The 21,201-nt window shown below is 40.9% G+C and overlaps 1 protein-coding gene across 2 annotated transcripts; it reads left to right on the forward strand.

The window, feature by feature from the left end:
- Positions 1 to 6,881: 6,881 nt before the first annotated feature.
- LOC120747222 (guanine nucleotide-binding protein subunit alpha-11-like) lies at positions 6,882 to 20,442 on the forward strand. 2 transcript variants are annotated; one of them, XM_040052928.1, is made up of 8 exons: positions 6,882 to 7,168; positions 7,478 to 7,639; positions 11,329 to 11,513; positions 11,868 to 12,022; positions 14,948 to 15,076; positions 16,607 to 16,736; positions 18,018 to 18,171; positions 20,133 to 20,442. In XM_040052928.1, exons 2-8 carry the CDS (start codon positions 7,489 to 7,491, stop codon positions 20,336 to 20,338), a joined length of 1,110 nt encoding a protein of 369 aa, XP_039908862.1. In that variant the 5' UTR covers positions 6,882 to 7,168; positions 7,478 to 7,488; the 3' UTR covers positions 20,339 to 20,442. The 2 variants fall into 2 exon arrangements, with proteins under 2 accessions (XP_039908862.1, XP_039908861.1); XM_040052927.1 differs by having other exon boundaries at positions 6,883 to 7,168; positions 7,467 to 7,639.
- Positions 20,443 to 21,201: the final 759 nt, after the last annotated feature.

Genomic DNA, 21,201 nt, shown 5'->3' on the forward strand with positions numbered 1-21,201 from the left:
TCAGTTATTGCTAATAATTACAAAACATATGAAAAAGAACTATATTTGAGTGAAATGTGCAATATTTTCCTCTAAAAGTCATGAAATAGGGACAAAATCTGGGACAATGTAGCAGAAATAACCTCATTATTTACTTCGTTGTGAGTTTCACAGGTTTGCATTTCCACAACACAACATGCCCAGTGTGTGACAGACTGTTTTAGCTGGTGTGATTTTGTCCACATCTATATGTTCCATACAGACCAACAATGGAGCAAACTTAAGTAACAGTAAGAATGCCACAACTTGAATTAAAGAGTCAGTTCATTGCAGTAAAGGTGGAGAAGTATTCACATCACATCATTAAACCAGCTCCCTGTTTGGATTCGAGACATAGACACCCTCTCTGCTTTGAAGATTACGCATAAAACGTATTTGACTAAGCTTATAGTTAGGGCTGGATCAGGTGACCCTAAACCATCCTTTAGTTATGCTGGGACAGGCTCAGGCTGCTGGGGGACTTCCCAGAGGTATGAAAGAGTGCTAGACAAATAAAACTGAGTTGAATTGATATTAAATGAATATAATAATATACTGAATATATTATAATATTACGGTTCTCCTAGTTTGTAACAAAAAAATAGACGTTAATGAAACGTGTATATATATCTATATATATGAACTTCTAGTTAAACTAACTTTAAATAATAATAGTCAATTATTTAATCTTTTAAATGTACCACAGGTGTATAAGATCTTCATTCCAACTTTATCTTAAAATAGATGTCTGGGCTAATAAAGGAAAGCAACTCCAAAATTTTGTGAAATACTCATATGAAGATGGGGAAAAAACAGTTATGCTTGTCTACAATGTAGAGGTTTTGTTGTCAATTAAATCAAGTTTACTTTGATAAATGTATCCCAAAGGGAACCAAAGGGAAACAGCTTTGTTTTAGCCATTTTTGTTGTTTCTGTTTCGGGTAATACTGGGTGTGCCAGGATGAGGACACTGAAACAAAGAACTATCCTTCTTCACTGCTTGGAGTCGTCACCTGCTCAGCTGCAACAAGCAATGAGCTGACAGACAATTTTCTAGAGCCAAGTGACATCTTGTGGACATTAGATGTATTTGCAAGAGTCAACAACTTTCAAACTCATTTCACATAACGCAGCAGTATTTTTCATTTCTTCCGACTGTGGGTTCGACATGTTTAACCTCTTTAATCTAACTTTGACAGAGAGAATAAATTAAGAGGCCAATGACACTGAAATCTGAGTCATAGGCATTGGGTATGACTACAGATGAGAAGCTATCCCTTAAAAAATTCAATAACTATCTTTAACCTGGGTGACTAATTGCATGTTGTGTACGGCAAGCTTCGTGCCGAGAAAGATGGCAAATCTGATGTTCTGATCTAAGACTAAAGAATGAAATGTGTGGGACATCAGCACACTCGGTATGCCCAGTATTATCAGGAAAATCTTCAGACGTGACTCATGACATTACAGCCCGACCTGGCCGCCCACATCTTTAATGAGCTGTGCCTCCTGCCAAAATCCTCCACCTACTGAAATTACTACCAACCCTGTTCATTCACTATGAACTCAGTCAGATAATTACAGCCGTTCACCAATTTAGGGTCATTTTCACCAGTAATGCACTGGGTATTTTTTTTTTTGTTTGTTTGTTCTTTAAAAAACACATTAAAATTTTTTCCAAGATGATCACATTATTCCACAAAGCCAAAGATACATAAGTCTGGATTCTCTTTATACACGGCATTGCTCTCTTATTGTCCCACACTTGACTGACGGAGCAGAAGAATGAGGAGAAAATAATCACCAACCAAATATTTCAATTAGAAAAGAAAGCAGTTATTATTATTCCACTACACAGCTTTTCATTCTGTTATGTGGCGCTTAAGTCAACTCTGAATATTTTTTTAAATTAGGAAATACGTAGTTATTTCATTTATTTGACATTCATTCTATTGTGAAATACTGTTTGCCGTTTCATTATCAGTCTGTGGTTGGCTATTATTGTGTATGAGGGGTAGGAGCATATAAGGACAGCACATACTTTTCATCTCAGTGTGAAAAAAAATCTTTATCTTCATTACTCTTGCAAATAGTACCTTAAAAAAATATGCCCAAATTCCCGACTTTTACTAATAACATTTAAGGTTATTTAACTTAAAATCATTGCTTCATCTCTATTGAGGGTGAATGGTCTGGTTCTATAGTGCCTTTCTATTCAGCTGACTGTCTTATTACATAATCACACACACACACACACACACACACACACACACACACACACACACACACACACACACACACACACACACACACACAGGAGTAACTAATACTTTAGCATGCAGACTGAAGGAGTAAATATGTAGTCCCAGAAATTCGTATATATTTGCACCATCCTTAAAAAAAATCTGCATGATGTTCAGTAGGAGTGTAAGACATAATAAATAAAGTATATTAAATATAAAAAATATTCAGTTCAGCTTTAATCCCATAGCGCTAAATCACAACAAGCGTCCCCTTGAAGTGGTTTATACTGCAAGGTAAAGGCTTTACAACATTAGAGAGAAAGCCCCAACAATCAGAAAATCCCCCATGAGCAGCACTTGGAGGAAAAACTCCCTTTTAGCAAGTAAAGACCTCCAGCAGAACGAGGCTCAGGGAGGGGCGGCCATCTGCCACAGCTGACTGGAGGTGAAGGGAAAGAGAAGAGAAAAAAGGAGAACACAGAAAGACAAAGGACAAAACACAAACTATGGAAGGAAGAAGACAAGAGTTAATGACGTGCAGTGGCAAATAAAATAAAAGTGAATAGAAGGGAGTGGAGATGAAGAGATCGGTGTGCATAATGGGAAGTCTCCTAGCAGCATGGTTCAGGGTCACCTGATCCAGCCCGAACCATATGTTTTACCAAAAGGTTTTAAGCCTAATCTTAAAAGTAGAGGGGGTGACTGTCTCTTAAATCCAAACTGGGAGCTGGTTTTACAGAAGAGGAGTCTGATGACAGTTGAAGCCTCAAATACCACAAGTAAGCTTGCAGTCTGAGAGGAAAGTGGCCTGTTAGGATAACCATGAGGTCTTTAAAATATGACAGGACCTAATTATTCAAAAGTTTGTATGTGGATGGATTTAAAACTTCACACTGTATTTTATAGGGAACCAATGAAGAGAAGCTTTTTTTAACCCCATAAACAATAATACGCCACGCTGTGTGCAGAGACTCCTGTTTGGAGTGATGTTAACCTGATGAGAAGCTGCCTGCGGTGCTCTATTGTTTCTGGTGTGTCACACTGTCTGATAGATGCTGTCAGATTAATCATTGATCATCTCGTGTTTCCCTCAGCAGCCGGTGACATGGGGATAGAGTCTGTGTTACTGCCGCTGCATGTACAACAAACAAGCAAGCACATAAATAATACAGGTTCTACACAAAGTGTTCCATTGTACTAAGAGATCTGGATCCATCTCTGCCAGCAGGTAAACACTACAGATGTCTAAATCCCTGTAACGGGAAGCACGAGGAAGGTTTTTTGTTTTGTTTTCCTGTTACCGTCATTCAACGCCCACTTTTTGCGCATAATTCCCCACCGTTTTACCTTTTCCGCTTTCTTTCCTCATTTCTCTTGTGTTCTCTCTCTCTTGTTCCTTGCTCCTCTGTTCTGTCTTCCTTTCCTTTTTTTTTCTCTCCCTAAATTCTCACTAAACACATCTTTGTTGGCAAAGATTTTAGAGAATTATATAAAGGAAGGGGAATGAAAAGGGGGGGGGAAAGCCTACGAAAGGCATTCTTCAAAACACAATATTTGCACCATTATCATCTTAATAAACACACAAATGTCAAGAAGAAGAGCTACAACACAGCCGCACAATACACACAAAAGATGACAAGTATGGCAGGGCTTTGTTTACAGAGCAACACCTCTGTAAAAGTCCAGCCTATTAGAAGCAAATAAAATGCATTACATATATTAAAGCTTTAATTACTTGCTGTAATTGAAAACACACGCACACACATATACACTAAAGACCCCATATTCGCCTCACCTCGTTGCCATGGCAACGTGGGGCTCAGGTGATCTCAATATATGAAACCGTGAAAGCTGGACAAACCGGTTCTGCCAGGTGAGACAAAAGTTGGATATCCAAACAGCAGCCAAGAAGAGGAGTGACAAAATACCTGCTGCCCTCTTCATCTTTACTCTGAAAAACCTTTGCACGGTGAAAAATCACTGAATCACTGAGCCTTACACGGATTCCTGACGGTTGGAGTACTTTGGGTGTGTGCTTTTGTATTGTACTAGACCTGTAACCATTTTATTACATGTCATAATTTAGATGTAAAATTTTCACAATAATATTCTCGTTTTTTTCATAACCTGATAAAAAGAAAATGCTTGGATTTGGTTGTTTTAATGAATGAATTTAAATAGTTTTAATGAAAAACTCTCTAAATCATTTTGAAATGTAGAAGTGTAAAACTAAAGCTTTTTTTTTTTTAAATATAACATCTGGTTATTAAAAATAAATGAGTAAAAAGTAAAAGTCTGTGAGTCAGTGATTGCCCCCAGCTCAGGTGAAACATGAAGCCGTGGAGCCTCTGCGGTAGCTGAAACTTTATCCGCGGACTCTTTGAAAACAGTCAACACAGACATGAAAAACAAGAGCCAACTTCCGGTTATGTATTTTCATAATAATAGCGTCTGCACAACAAGCTCAAAGGTTCTCCTGCAGTTTTAAATAAAAATGTCGAATAAAAAAAAAATGACAGAAGAATTTATTTTGATAAACTGATTAGCCATTCCTCATCCTGCTTTTCTAAAGTTCTATTTCAGTTTATATATTCAAAAGGGGCAATGCAGTTTAGCATAGTTCCTATATGGAGCATGATAAGGATGTGCTGCCAGAGTTTATAGCTATTGCTGGATTCAAAACCCTTGTCTTGCGGGCATTGCTAGAGAAGGCATTTTCAATACATGAAACCCTACACTGTAAAATAAACTATTATAGGTGCGCGTGTGTGTATGTGTGTGTGTGGTGTGGGGGGGGGGGGGGGATATGTGGTTTCAATCATTTGTTATAAGTGTTCAAGGGTGGGGGGGCTGTTTTACATGTAAAGCACTTTGTGCTACATTTTTTTGAGAAACGTGTAAAATAAGATTATTGAGATTGATATAATAAATACACATAAAAGAAATAGAGTAAATAGAGTAAAAATAAAAGAGTAAGAATATCAGTGTGTGGGGTATTTTTCACGCAAAGCATTTTTATGCCTGCATTAAAAGAACATTAAATCAACCTCAGCTGGTGTAATTAAACGATAGGCAAACATTTTTACATTGCACTTCTTTGTTATCACATGCATTGGTTTTTGGAAGCATTTGTCATACTGTGTACTCTGTCACAGGTGTAAATGTCATGCATGATCCAAACTGTGAGGCTCGTGACAAAGTTGTTTACTCTAGAACAATATACCCAAGGAGTGGTCAGTAACAGCAATGAATCAGGTAAAGCAGAGCACAAAATAAGTTTGGCTGTTTTGCCATGTGTGGAGTCAGCATCCCAAGCTCACAATTTCATGGTCATCAGTGTTGTCACCACAACCACGGGTGTTGTGGACAGATGTTTAACATGGGTCCTGATCTTGGAACTGAACGTGAATTATGAACGTGATTTTTGGGATTGCAGCTGGAATGCTGAGCAGCATCCCTAAATCTTAGGTCATTCTGCTCCTCTGGAAAACAATGGCTTGCTCCATGAAGGAGAAGTGAAGGAGTTCAAGTACTTCATGGTACTTTTTATGAGTAACAAAGCGACCATGAAATCCACTGCAAAGTCACTCTACAATACCTTGGACGTGATAAGAGAGCCAGGCAAAGGTAAAACTCTTGATATACCAGTCAGCCTACATTCCTGCATTTACCTGTGGTTGTGAAATTTGTCTAATGACCAGAAGTTTCCTTTGCAGGGTGGATGGATTTACTAATCAGGTGAGAAGTTTGGAAATCCAGTGAGGAGCTAAGAATACAAGAATACTTTTTTTGTTTTTATTTTTTAACAATAGACACCAATCAATTATTAACTAAAGACATTACATATCATTAAATGCATTAAATGTAGAAAATGTTCAAAGCTGTATTATTATGTATAATGTTAGTGTTATTAATAGTATTAATGCATTAATGTGCAAGCATAATTTTTACACTGTACCCAGTGACGATGCATATGTTGTATGCGAAATATCAAAATGTGATGCATCTCAGGAGACCATGGTGGTAATGGTGTTACAAACTCCCAAATATTTCACATATGTAGTTTTTACAGATCTTTCTTCAGTATTAATCACACATAATTCACATATAATTTTCCTTTAGGGCGATATTTGTCTACTATAGGTTATTAAGCATGGACAACAGTAACAGCTACAAAACAAATGAATAACACTGGAATCAGTTCAATTCAATTTTATGTATATAGCGCCAAATCACAACAACAGTCTACTTGGGTGACTTTACATTATAAGGTAAAGAACCCCCAACAATCAAATGACCTCCTATGAGAAAGCACTCGACGACAGTCGGAAGGAAAAACTTACTTCTAACAGGAAGAGACCTTTGGCAGACAGGGCGATGTGGAAAGGAGTCAGACGTTAGCAATAAATAATTATTAAATGCAGAGTGGTGTACTGGTAAAATGAGTGAAAAAAAAGATGAGTGAAGAAGAAATCACATGCATGAAACAGGAAAATATAAAAAAATCGGGTTTCAATTTAATCTTTCACGTTTGAATGCAACTTGCGACGACATGCTTTTATTTTGTACGTCCAAACCTCTATCTTCCGGTGCTTCTGCCGTCGTTTGCCGCTGTCTTGAGGCGGCGTCGTTCGGACAGCATTCCAGTCGCGGTGTTTGGAGCGGCTCGGGGAGGCGGCACATTCCTGCGTAGGCGCGGTGGACTTTCCCGAACTGGACGTTGTTCCGTGTGGGCTGTAAAAAAAGGCGTTTAAAGTCAGTGGGAGCTAATGAAGCTGCTGGTGGGCCACGGCAGCTGTTAGCCGCTGTCAGCAGGTGCAGAGCAGAGGGAGGGGGAAAATGGCCCGGGAAAAGAAATCTGAACCTGTACCGGCTCGTCTTCAGGGAGTGTGACAGACTGATTGTAGGTGAGAGATTCATTTTGTTTCTCTTGTAAAAGACGAAAAGGAAAAGTTCTTAGTGACAAAGGTGCTGTAGTGTTTACTCACCGAACTGACCGGCGAGTTTCATAAAGGTGGTTAAATGAAGCGTACATAAAAGTATGAAACACCCTTTAAAGTTAACCTTCGGTCGGCATACTTGCAAATAAAGACCACTGGCGTGTCAGTGAGCAAGTAAAAACCACTGAAGAGCAAACAGACATCAAGCTGCCTAACAGTGAGTTTATTATTGCGGGTGCTTGGCTACTTAATAATGCATTAACAGTTTGATTTCAGTGTTTTTGGCCATGGCCGGCTGCGGGCGGTGGTGCTACAGCACCTGCGTGTGCTGTCTGTCCGAGGAGGAGAAGAACACCATTGCTGTGGACAAAGAGATCAAGAGGATCCTGAAGCAACAGAAGAAGAAGGAGAGGAGGGAGATTAAAATCCTTTTGCTGGGTCAGTAGAGCACCACACACACCTGTTGGTTCATGCAACAAAATAAACAACCCACAAAAAACAGGCTAAACAGACATTAAACTGCATTTAAAATTTGACGAGATACCCTAAGGTACACCCTGCATACAAATCAAGACTGTTTGGTGGCCTCTGCACATGAGTGTATAAGCTATGTGAGGCATGTGTCACCATGTGAGTATGTGAAGAATGAACGATGAAAGTAGGGATTGGTTATGCCACCTGAAAACCACCTGTGGCACACGGCCCAGAAACATACAAGCCCAGCTTTGTTTGGGTTTTCTTACAGTTAGTCTGACAAGTTTCGGATTGTCTGATTTTAAGATAATTTCACCTTCCTGGCAGAGATACCTTGAGCTGGTGTCATAGGTGAAACATTTACATGATAAATAGTCTAGCTGACAGAAACTCAACTGACAAGTCCTTTTTCAATCGTTTGGATTTGAATATCTCTATGTACTGACTTTATTTTGTCTTGTTTCTGCAGCTTCTCTGCTGTTTGTTAGACAAAACCAAGTCATTTGAATATATACACTTTTCTTTTTAGTGCTTGTGTCAAACAGCAACCACTATAACACAAAGACCAGAAAGGTTGACAACCTTGTAATTATCAATGCATGATCCTCTTTTCAGATCAATACTTTCATGCTTGTATTTTAATAGAGTCTTAGTCATGGTTCATAATTAACCTAATCTGTAGAGCAGATTGAAGACAGAGCTCACAGGAATTACTTTACATACAATGTCCTCATTATTTGAATCTTTGGTCATATTTAATATAAATGCCCACGATTTTCTAATCAGAAAAATCATTTAAAAGGTCAGCGTTGGGCTTAGGTAGGGTTAGGGTTAGCAAAGCAGTAAAAAGCAGCTGAGGTTGTGGGAATTAGTCCATTGATTTGTATCATTGTGATTTCATATTTTGAATGGGTAGGAACAGACGGCGCCACCCTCACATCTAGATACACGGGCTTGACAGGTGTAAACAAATTCGAAGAAGTCACTGGGCCGCTGCCAGGTCTCCGTTAAACAGAAAATCAAGTTTATGATGAATCAAAAGATCATAAACAAGAGATCCCTCGCCGGAGAATGCTTGGACGTTCATTTCTCGTAATATACATATACGATTGAAACATGAGGTAGAACATCATAGGTCCACTTTATTGACATATATTGAATAAGTGGGCAGTGCAGTGTTGCAGGAGTTAGCGCTGTCGCCCCATGCTGGGGCCTTTCTGTGTCAAGTTTGCATGTTCTCCTTGTATCTTTGTGGGTTCTCTCTCGGTACTCCGGGTCCCTCGTGGAGTTCAGAGACATGTGTTTGGTTAACTGGCTGTAGGTCTGCGTCTTTTTTGCATCAGAACCAAATCCAATTTTTCTAAAAATGTCTAATACTGTATTAGTTAATCAACTATCTGTCTCTGCAGCTATGCGTGAACCACAGTATCTTTTATGATAGCTATGCTGCTGCTTTGTGGCACTGTGAAAGAGCAGCAGATACCCAGTAAATAGCACACAGTAAATGAGCGTGTCATTTTTTGGGATGTTTTCAGCAGACTAAGAAGATAATGAGACGTGATACACGGGGGCCAGTTTTTCTTACGTCTTGTACAAAAATGTCTGTTTTGCAAAAACTGGACTGTCAGGACAACATCTTCAGCACGTCTCACACAAACGCTGCTTTATGATTTTCCTTCAAAAGTCGTGTTGATTCCCAGAATAAAAAGTTTCAAGAGTTTCGTTTCGTCTAGCTGACAACTGAATAAAACAAATACATCCAAAGACCACTCACTCTTTCGTCTGAGTGGTTAAGTTAGGATTTCAGGAGCGTTCACTGAAGTATGTTCAGTCCTCTGCACTCCTTGTCTGAGTGCAGGATGCAGACTTAAAAGATTTAGGCCATAAAAAAGTATAAATGCAATCACAGAGGCAACACAGGAACCATAACAGATACCTGAAAATTAGACAGAGGAAAAGACAGGACTATTTATACACAGAGGGTTGATTACACAGGAAACAGGTGGGAAACAAGGCACAGGTTAGCACGCTTAGCACAGGTGAGAACAACAAGATAGGAGGGGAGGAACAGAAATAAAACTATTAAAAATCAACGCATTCAGCACTAGAATGTAATAAGAACTGAGACTGAAATAATAAAGAAATGAAAAATAGGAATGAAGAACTCAACCAACAGTAATACAAAACACACAGAGCACTAAAACATCAGCGAAAGCAAACAGAGAACCCTAAAATAATAAACACGACTTAAAACCCTGGGACTGTAACCGTGTGAGAAGCAGCGTAAATCCAGGGCGCTCGTTATGAAATACAGTCACCACACAGATGATACAAAACAATAAAACAAGAGGGGCATAAAATGTTAACAATAAACCGAGGTGTAACAGAACATAAATCAACTTTTCCCCTCTCGTTCGGTGTATCTTTAACAGAGTATCTTTGATTCTAGTCTGCAGAGAAGGTACCTGCAAGCTGTATATCAGGCCTTTTGTGTTTTGAATTGAGTGCTCGTTTTTCAGCTTCCTGTAGAATAAAGTCTCCTCATCACGCTACTTTATAGTTTATATTCACAAAAAAGCTTAAGGTTAACACTTTGATCTCCCTGAGGCTACAGGAGGAACTTACCATAGCCTTGGATGCAAAAGAGAATGATTACGTGTTGTTTTAAAGCTGCTTTTCTGACCACATCTACACCCACATCTATGAGAATATTTTTTTAAACTAGGAGCTTCTGCTTTTGTTTTAAGAGACCATCCCATCCACATGAAACATCCACGCTTTTCAGTGACCCTAAAAAGTTGATTCTGTTCATGTGGACGTAGCTTCTTGAGATTTCTTTACCTGGATGATTGAGCATATGCATCAAGACTTCTTTTCAGTGACCTAAAACATGGTTGTGGACAAAAGGCCAAAAACCGATGTAAAAAACTGTTTTCCAAAATACCCGTGTGTGTGTGGGAAGGGCTTAAGGATAGTAGAATATGATGCAAACACCAGCATACCTTTTAAAGATGTTGTGTTAAATGTTTAGTAAGCACAGATATTGCAAAAACCCTATGAGAGCCTGCAAAAATATACACATGCAACAGTGATAAAAAACAAAGAAAAAACTTTGTAACTTTGTAAACTGTAAAAGTGAGACTGACGTTGTGTAAGAGTAGTGCACGTTCCATTAATAAATAACATGTACACTCTAAATCTAAGAACAACATTTGCGTGGAGGTGCAATACAGAAGTATTTGTAGAATCTTATGCCTGACAGGTGTGTTCACCTGTCACAGAACGAGGAGTTATTATGTGGTTTTATATCAGTCTGAGGGAGAAGAGCTCTGCAGCCTTTTTTGTCTGAAAGGTGCTGAAGTATTCTTGGAAATGGACGGGAGTTGTGTTCATGTAGGAATGTATGAATTACATTAACTCAGGTAGCACCATCGTCCCATCCTCTTAAATATACTGCTCACAGATAAGTGCTTTAACCTTCTCTCACAATAACAGCGTCTCCATATTTTTCCCTGGGAAAGCAGTGCATATCTGGCCATTTTTAAAGCACCGTTATTTTCAGTTAACTCGATCTCATCTTTGCTCTGAGGAAACCTGAATGAAGGATTTCTGCTTTAAATGTAAATTATTAGCTGTTCTGTTTGCTGCCTCAGGGACTGGGGAGAGTGGGAAAACCACCTTCATCCGACAGATGAGGATCATTCACGGACGAGGCTACTCAGAGGAGGAGAGGAAGGCTTTCGCCAAATGCATCTACCAGAATATCTTAACTGCCATGACTGCAATGACAGGAGCGATGGCCACGCTCAGAATTCCCTACTCCAACCCACGGAACGAGGTAGATGCAGCATAAACACACACGGACACACCCAGTTACACATCAACGCTTATTCATAAACACGGGCGCCAGCGCAGGTGTGCAGGCGTCTGACCAGAAGTGCACTCCCAGGATTTGGGGGATTTACGCCCACATTGAAGAAGAAGCATGAAACACGCTGACACCAATATACATGCATAGCGTTCTGTAGCCTATAAATAGCTGGTGGTTTTACTATAAACATTCACAAATCCTTGGTGCAAAGCATCTGTTGAAGGATTAATTACACAGGATTTTAAAAAGCTTTGTATTCAATGTTTTTTAAGCATTCATCATGAAATCTCCTGACACTGAGAATCTTGTGCTGTCCTCCAGATTTACGCCAAGAGGCTGGAGGACGTAAGCATAGTACAGGTCACCCAACTGGAACGGGGCCATGTTGACGCAATCCGCCGCCTCTGGGTAGACTCGGGAATACGTGCCTGTTACAGCCGCCGCTGCGAGTACCAACTCCTGGACTCTACAGAGTAGTGAGTAGCTGTGCTTTGCTAGAAGTCAAAGCTGCACCACACCCTCTGTGAGGGCTGGGACGCAGTATCACATGATGAAATGCTGTCACAACAAAACACCAACAACAATATCAGGATATGGGAAATGATGATTTGGAAGAAAGTTTGGAAGAAAGTGCACGTCGATATCTGCACGTCGATATCTGTGGGGAAAAAGGGATAACCATATATAGACAAAACGTAGTGGCCGCCACCTCCTCTTAATCTTTGAATTCAGGTGCTTTTAGCCTCATTGCCACAAAGGCATAAAATCAGGCACCTACGGTAGGCTTGAAGTCAGCCTTTATAAACATTTGTGAAGGAACTGGTCGTTCTTAAGAGCTTACCGAATCCAAGCGTCGTGTTTTAATCCGGTCGTTAAGTGATGACGTGACGAATCCTACTTCCGGGCCTAAAGTAGTCTGTGTTTAATATGGCTTTTGTGTTGTTAACATGTTTAATGTTATGTATTTTCTTCTATTTAATCTCAAAAAGCTCCTAAAACAGTCAGTGATCACTGTTGACCTCCCTCGGCTTTTATTACCGCTAATCGTTTATTTAAGCTCAGTTTTTAAAACCTTAGGATGTAGCTACAGCCCAGCCCATGCAGCAGTATATGAATGACTAACCTCGTATTGTGGATGGATTATCTCAGTTGTTCTCCTGGCTGAAGTTTGGTCCTTTTACAGCATCCTGCCATGCGATTACATTTGTTCCTGACCACCGAGAACACTCACGTTAACTTTTATCGAGTGGAAAAAAGTTAGCGTGTTTATATTATGCTAACATAGCTGTGTCGCTAGCGGTCACGTAGCACATCATTATATACCAGCTAGCCAAACTTCAGTAACCCTACAAACGTCACTGCTGTTTAGTTTTCTGTCTTCATTTATGCTGGAAGTGATAACAGAGCTGTACGTTTTAATTTGTTTCCAAAAGGACATGCTATATTGTATTTAGATAGAAGCTAGCGAGCTAACTCCCTGCTAACTTCTAACTCCGTTAAATGTCATAAATTCCGTTTTCATGGATGCCTGGATGTTAAACACAATTGTTACACCTGGTAGAGCAGAACGCTGATCATTTTATTAAAGATGAAAGACTTTAGACAGTTTTTCAACTCTCAGTAATGCCATAGTGATCGTTTGATATATGGACCTGCAGCAGAGTTTAGGCCCAGACACGGCTAGTGACGTCAGACTGAACGACCGGATAGGATGCCACCACTGCAACAAGTCAGTCTGTGAAGTTTTTTCCCTTGTGCATATTCCACGATCCACTGTAAGTGGCAGCGTGGAAGCATTTAGGAACCAGAGCAACTCAGCCATAAAGTCTCAAACCATGTAATGGACAAAAACTGTGTGCCTGGAGCTTCATAGCATAGTTTCAATGGCTGAGCAGCTCCTGTTGGTGTAATGTGTAGGTAGCCTGGTAATTTTGTAACTATTCAGATTTTGTTATCATCATTATTGATCGAGCTGCTAATTTTTTAACATCCCAGAGCCAAGAAAAACACTCAAATCACAAAGTAAATAATTCTAACTCCTTATTTTAGGCTGTTGTTTGGGGAAAAAATCCAACTTAAAACAGAAATGGCTACAAAACCTTCAGTTCAAAATGAACAACCTTCATTTCTTTCAACAAGAGACACGGCATGGCATTCAGTCAGTGTGCCGTTGCTTATTATCAGTCTGAAAAAGTCTTAATAAATAAGTAATACATAAAGGTGTAACATCACAGCCATAAAACAGAGTCGGTGATGCTGATTCTGTTAAAGCTGTTACACAAATGATGCAACAAAAGATAAGCACAACAAACCCGTCATCCGTTGTAGTCATACTAATAACAGCTGTCCTCTTCAGTGAACGTGCTATATTTAGACAGGAAGAGATTAAAGTGCTCCTTCTACGCTGTTTGGGGTTTCCATTTTTGCTGTTTTTTTAACGTTGTCACGATATAATAACATCTTTGGTATTCATTTAAATACCAAAGATGTTATTTGAAGGTTTTTATGTTGGCTAAAACAGTGAGTTAAGCAGTCTAAGGAGCTTGGAAAGAAAAGTGTCTGGACTTCTTTAAGTTGCTTGAAGACGTTTCACCTCTCATCTGAGAAGCTATTTCAGTTCTCGGATGAGAGGTGAAACGTCTTCAAGCAACTTAAAGAAGTCCAGACACTTTTCTTTCCAAGCTCCTTAGACTATGATGACCTGGATGACTGAGAACCTTCACGGACAATGACTCGAGCATTTTTGGATATTTTATCGACCAACTTTTTCCAGTTTGATAAGTTCTAGGATCCCTTCAGATTTATGCCCTAACTGTGTCATCTTTTCCATTTTCCACCTCTGCTTTACTCACTGAAATTGTACGTCGCGCTCACGGAGGAGTCTTCGGGTTTTATAGCTACATCACAAAAACCATTTTAAGCCACAGTGTAGAGCTAACCTCAGACAGGCTTTTTATTATCAACGGGAAAAGACACAGTAGGTGTGAGCCTTACGCTAAAAGTATCTCAAGTGTCACAGAACAAAGTGTGGGCTCAGCCTGCATGTTTTCTCTCTTTTATACTGCTGTTCTGGTCTGTGTTTACCCGGCAGTTCAGTCATCGCGGTGCGTGCTTGATAAGGGACAGGCGGTCAACATTAGCTAATGACAGCTTGTATCAACATGAGCCATAAAGCTGTGGTCTGTACACAGGTTGATGTGGACTTGCTCCATTCCCTTCTTGCATTTTTAATCAGTTTTTTTCTTTTCTGTCATCACCGGTTCACCTGTCATTGCCGGATGCAAAGTAAACAGAGGCAATATGTTTCAGTAGAAATATCCTCTAGTGTGAGAAACAGATTTTTTTTTTTTTGCCGTTGTAATATTTTTTCTCTCTTCGGCCCCATCGCGTCTCTCTTTCAGCTACATGAATAATCTGGACCGCATCACCTCCCAGGACTACATCCCCACGGAACAGGACGTGCTGAGAGTTCGATTCCCCACCACGGGCATCCACGACTACTCCTTTACCGTCAATACCATCACACTAAGGTGACCAATCCTCGGATTTCTAACCTCTCACAGGGGCAAATCCAATACCTTCACTATTCACTGCACTGTGAAAAAAATACTATTGACTCTTGCAGAGGCTTTGTCTGCTCACGCCTGCTTGGACGCAATAGGATCGCATTTCTGATTGCCTCCGTGCAGACTTCATGTGGGTTTTATTTTGAAAATGTGTAGGCAGTCAGACTAAGCTTTGACAACAGATCCAAAGCTTATTTCTAAAGGACATTGTGTTCCAACATATTATCTTAAAATAATAACTCTTAAAAGCATTTAAAGTTGACCTATTAAAAGCCTTTCTTCACTTTCTTTCACATGTATACTGTTACAGAGGGGGAGTGCTGATATTAAACATGGCCAAAGTTTCACTGTGCGTGTACAAGTAATCCCTATGAGCCAAAAGATCACACACTTTGTGTCAGGCAGTTATTTTTACTCTTGAATCTTTATGATGTCACAGAGGGAGGGCATCTTTGGCTTTCAGCACAGCAATCCCAACAAGCAGGTGACCAAAATAAGCTTCATTTAAAACTGTGAATCATGCAGAGCTCTTCTGCTAGACTCTAAGAATACAAATATGGAGCTGGAAATGAAAATAATGATGCACTTTAAACTAAAGAGAAAATACATCTGGATAAATTAATGGCAAAATAAAAAAGTGAATGAAAGGCAAAGAGGCATTTTTGTCCTTTAATAAAGTGCGTCATGTTCTAAGAAGGACATCTCCACTTTACATCGCAGCTTATTAGCACATTACTGATGTGAGGGCACCGTGTAAGCACTGAAAGGGTGGGAAGGGCTTGTTTTTCTTGCATTTGTACATAAGCACACTGGCGTTCACGAAGGTTTTCTTAATTTGTAGTGCATCTTGGGTACAGCTGTAAGTGGTTTGGGAAATGCTCGGAGCAATGGAAGGGAACCTTGAGCTCAGTGACGAGGTGTGGCTGACCCCGTTGCTAGGTGTGACGTAGTTTTTCAAAAGGTGGACACAAAACGGCCAGTTATAAAAAGGCCTGATTAAATAAATTAGTATCCATTAAGACATGCTGTAATAATGAATACTATTTTATGCAGTGAACATCTTTGTTGAATAAATTGGATGCCATACTTCACCTCTCGCAGGCACCTGTTCCAATGTGGATACTTGTTATATTCATTTGCTTCATTTGCTAATTTTAGTACTTAATTGATTTAATATTAACAAAGGAATTAGCTCACATCAAGTACGCAGGGACACAGGAAAACCTGCACGTTAATGAATGCCTCTTGTGTGATTTGCTCGTGCAGGGTTCTGTCATAGTTTTTGCATTTTTCCTAGGTGTGCCAGATGCCTCACTGTCTCGATCACTATCATTGTTGGCATTACAGTGTTACTTTGTTGGGCAGGAGAAGTAAGCACATCTCCAGTGAGATCCCTGCTCGATCTCGCGTTTGGCGCTTCAGCAGCTCACGGTCATTTGGCAATTTGTCCTTTGTTTGTTCTTTTACACGTTTCCTTCCTCTGATCCTTGATAGGATTGTGGACGTCGGCGGTCAGAAGTCGGAGCGGCGGAAGTGGATCCACTGCTTTGAAAACGTCACCTCCCTCATCTTCCTTGCGTCGCTCAGCGAGTATGACCAAGTCCTGGAGGAGAAAGACACGACTGTAAGAACTCCTGTGACTCTCATTCAGTGTACAGCTGCAGAAAATGAACACAATCATAGGATCTGTGCAGATTTATCTACCGGATAGTTTACCAGCTATTCAAATGTGCTTGGAATATTTATATGTAGGTGCTCAGCCATCCAGGTAACTGGACTTCTTTAGGTTTGCAAAGATGCTTCACCTCTCATCCCAGGTATTTAAGAGAGGAGTTCCAAGTATTTAGCCTTATGAGGGGTTGTCTTCTGAGGGTTGTTGACCCACTATTGATCATCTGCAACATCACATGAAAAAAAAAGGCGTGGGTTATTACCTTCAATGAGAATGTTGAAGGTTGAAAACACTCGTAGACTTTGCTCCAGCGCACCATGTGACCTATCGAGGTCACCTGAGTCGAGGTGCGATTGGGGGTTGAAGGTCCTGGAAAGGGTTATCGAGGCTGCGTTGTAGGTGGCTGACGGATGGTGTCGCAATGCCGTGTTTCGGTTACCTGAGTCAGAACTTGGGAGTTTGCAACACTCTGTTTTCACTTTAGCTCCTTATATGTTGTAACGTCGCTCTTCTCCTCGGCTGGCTGGCGACCCAACAAAAACACAAGCAACAGTGGCCCACAGACCGGTTGTACCACATGCTTTGTACACTGCCTCCATCCGACATCAGAGCTCACTGCAGGCAGACTTCTGCTCAGCCAAAAAAAACAACAAAAAAAAACAGCTTAAGGGTGAAAGCACAGAGAGACCTTGCCCCAACTCATCATGTGACCTATTGTGGTCACCTGAGGCAAGGTGTGATCGGGGGTTGAAGGGAGGTGGCAGACAGCTGGTGTCATAAGCCACCACCTCAGTTTAAAGATGGCCGTTCACTCTGGACATAGATTGTGCAAAATACACAGCACATGTACATTTACACACAGCATACACTGGGTTGTTTAGCTTATGTTTGGGGGTTTTGTAATTTGTTAATAAAGAACAAAGTATATATATGTGTACCAGAGTCATAAATGTGTCTCTCACTACAGTCATTCCATCGTTTCACCAGCAGGTCTCGCTCTTGTACAACAAAGCCTCTCTCTTATCTCCTCTCAGCCTCTGCAGCCCCCTATCGCCTTCTTCTTCCCTCCCATCCTGTCACTGATCCGTTTATCTCTCCCAGACACTTTCTGGTCTGCCATCGCATTTATTAACCTCCACTGTGGTCCATATGCTGCCCATAAACAACCTATTTCCTCTCTTTGAAGGACTGTTTTCTCCCTGCCTCTGTGATAATGCTCTGTGTCCTCCCCAGAACCGCATGCAAGAGAGTCTGGCTCTGTTCTACACCACCATTCACTCCCAGTGGTTCCTCAACACCTCCATCATCCTCTTCCTCAACAAGACTGACATCCTGACTGATAAAATGAAAACATCAGACCTGCAGAAATACTTCCCCGGTTTCACAGGTCAGCTGGTCTTCTGTTTGTTTGCATTTAGGGTGAGGGTGTGTTGCAGTTTTGCTAGCAACTATCGGACAACTGATCAAACAATTTGTAAAAAAAAGAAAGAAAAGAACATATTCCAAGTATTTTAGTTGATTTGAAGGCTCTTTGTGAAGATTTGGTCAGACTGTAAGATGTCTGCGAGTGCCTGTGCTGAAGTTGCGGTGGATTTAATAATGGCGGGGAGCACTGAGAGCACTAAGGGTTTGATATTTGTGAATCAGTCCGACACTCAGCCTCAACGTGGAGGTTTCAGACATTCAAATAAGAAACCACAGCAGCATCGAATGCTGACTGAGCCCAGTCAGCAGCCAGATTTCACTGCCATCAACAATTACAATTGCAGCTCGTTGTTTGCAAGCGTTTATTCCCATCGCAGCGTGGACACAATCATGTCCGAGACACGAGGGCTGTGATGTTATTTTGCTTCAGCCAATTTGCTTTGAGCATGCAACAATTTCATCACGCCCTTCTACACCTGGCACAAAATGTGTCATTTCCAAAAACGTGTGTGCAAAGTGATTTCATTTTCTAATTCTAAGCTTGAAAGTCTCCCTCTGTCGCCCTCACCACGGCCACCAGACATTTTTTGCTCTTCTCTTCTTGCTTTTTTCTTTTCTTTCACTTCTCCTTCCCTTTCTACTTTCTTATCATCTTCTTTCTTTATTTTCTTCATTCGTTCCTTCCTTCTTAGCATCTTTGCAGTCTTTCGCATTTCCTTGTTGCTTTCTTTATTCTGTTCCTTCTGTTCTTTCTTCCTTTCTCCCTCCCTTCTCACCATCTTTCTCCTCTTCCTCCCCCTTTCGGATATCTTTACCCTCTTCCTGTCTTCCTTTCTTTCTTCCTTGGCCTCTTCCTTTTTTTTCTCCCATCTTTACCCTCTTCATGCCTCCCTTCCTTATTGCTCACCATCTTTGCCCTCATCCTTGCTTCTTTCCTTCTATCTTTCCGTCCATTCTTCCTACTTCTTCCTTCCTTCCTTCCTTCCTTCCTTCCTTCCTTCTTTATGTCTTTCTTGTAGATGAGTCACTTCAGGTACTCTGTGTGCTTAATGACGAGGTTGCAGCCTTTAACTCTGCTGCTGTTAGAGGCAGTAGGGTGCCCCCCTCACCCCCACACACCTCCGCTCTCTCTCTGTAACCAACGGCAACCACAGACAGATACTGGCCTTCCTGCACCCCCACCTGAATACCCCCAGGTGTACAAGTGTGTGTGTGTGTGGAAGATTGAAATGAGTAACTGAAAGTGAAAATTTGCACATGTGTATGTGCGGTGCACACACTTTGTTTTACCACTAGCATTAGCGGGGTAAAATAATGACTCACACAGGGTCAAGCTCTTTGATGTCAATTTAACCTTAATGACAACTGTGAACAGCTCCTAGCACTGGCTGCTATTTGCCGCTAATGTGGCTGTGTTCCAGTGCAGGCACTGTGTGGTCCTTATTACTGCTACAGTGACTACTTCTGAAGGCTATACCTGTTAATAATCCCTGCAGTCTTCTACTGTCTTTAAAGCTGATTTGAACTTGCAGTGAAATGTTTAGAAATGGTATTGTTATCATCAAGAAAGTATTCTAAATGATCGCCGTTTACGGTTTTTCAAATATATTATTTGCAGGGAGGTTTTTTCATCTGCTGATAGAATAAAGTCGAACATAGTGTTAGTTCAGGCAGACCTTGGAGTCAAGCTCTGCATGCCATTGTGATCGCTCTGCTGATATCCTTCTATGCAACTTTAGCCACCTCTAAATTCGAAATTGAAAATGTTTTGCCATGTTGATTAATCTAATTTCCATCTCATGCTTAGTGACAAGTAAATCTAAAATTCTCTGATGTCTTTGTTCTTCTCCATCAGTCGGTTTATTCCACCCAAATTCATCTCTTTGTTGTCCACTTCCATCTTTCACCTCCACTTTTCAACAGGCAGGAAACATGACCCCGAAGACGCTATGAAGTTCATCCGCAAGCTGTACGAGCATCAGGCCGTCACCCACAACAGCCGGGAGACGTGGAAGACTCTGTACCCCCACTTCACCTGTGCCACGGACACCAACAACATCCGCAGGGTCTTCAGCGACGTGAAGGACACCGTGCTGCTCAAGTCTCTAAGGGACTATGGGATCATCTGAACTTTTACCAGGCAATGAAAGCCAGGAGGAAAGATGGTTCGTGTCTCTTTGTGGACCTTTTACTTGTATGAGAGAAAGCCAAAATGGGATTTCTCTTTTCCACATAAAATTCCTTCTAAATTGCAGAAGTCAGAACATCAGGCTTAATATTTTTGTGCCCCTCGTCCTCCTCTCATTCTTCATTTTAATTAAGACGCAAGTGGAGATTGAAAGCACTTTCCTTTCATCACCACGACTATCACAACTTTACTCTCATCCCCTGCTTCTGTTCAGGAAGTATTTGAAACACATGACGAGGAGCCAGTAAACTCTCTCGTTTCTCTCAGCTTGCAGCTTTTTTGCCCAATTTGATGTTTCTTTTTTTAAGATGAAGAGGCGTTCGGGTCATGCCGCGACTGAATTGATCCATAATTGAAGCGGGAGCAGAGATGCTATGAAGTGCTGTGCCGCCATTAACAGAGTAATGACTTTTACAAGTGGAGATGGGGCCACACACGAATGCAACACCACTGTCACGCATTTTAAGGGCTTTATGTGTATCTTCCAGTCCCATTCAGGCACCGTAGAAGCCAATGCACACTCCAACGCAAACTGTAAACACAAAGCGTTACTGTTATGAGCTGTATGGGCAATATGAGTTACGAACTACTGCACTCTTTTTTTTATTAGATGCCCTGAATGTGGGCGATTGTTGTCACAGCGCTGTCCTTCATTGTTTCTGAAAAACATCCGCCGGCGTGCCAAAATCCCTATTGATTACAGTTATCTTTCACTGCCAGTATTTCTTTCATGTTATCTGTATTCAACACTTTGATGGCAGCACAGTTGCCATCAAATCTGCAACTGCTACCTGTTGAGTCAGC

Source organism: Simochromis diagramma, unplaced genomic scaffold, assembly GCF_900408965.1.
Source record: "Simochromis diagramma unplaced genomic scaffold, fSimDia1.1 OVJJ01000419.1, whole genome shotgun sequence".
Lineage (NCBI taxonomy): Eukaryota > Metazoa > Chordata > Actinopteri > Cichliformes > Cichlidae > Simochromis > Simochromis diagramma.

Excerpts from the sequence above, each read along its gene's own strand:
- LOC120747222 (XM_040052928.1), top strand. The coding sequence starts at position 7,489 with ATGGCCGGCTGCGGGCGGTGGTGCTACAGCACCTGCGTGTGCTGTCTG. Across the intron at positions 12,023-14,947 it reads CTCCTGGACTCTACAGAGTA|CTACATGAATAATCTGGACC; the intron begins GTGAGTAGCTGT and ends TCTCTCTTTCAG. Across the intron at positions 15,077-16,606 it reads GTCAATACCATCACACTAAG|GATTGTGGACGTCGGCGGTC; the intron begins GTGACCAATCCT and ends GATCCTTGATAG.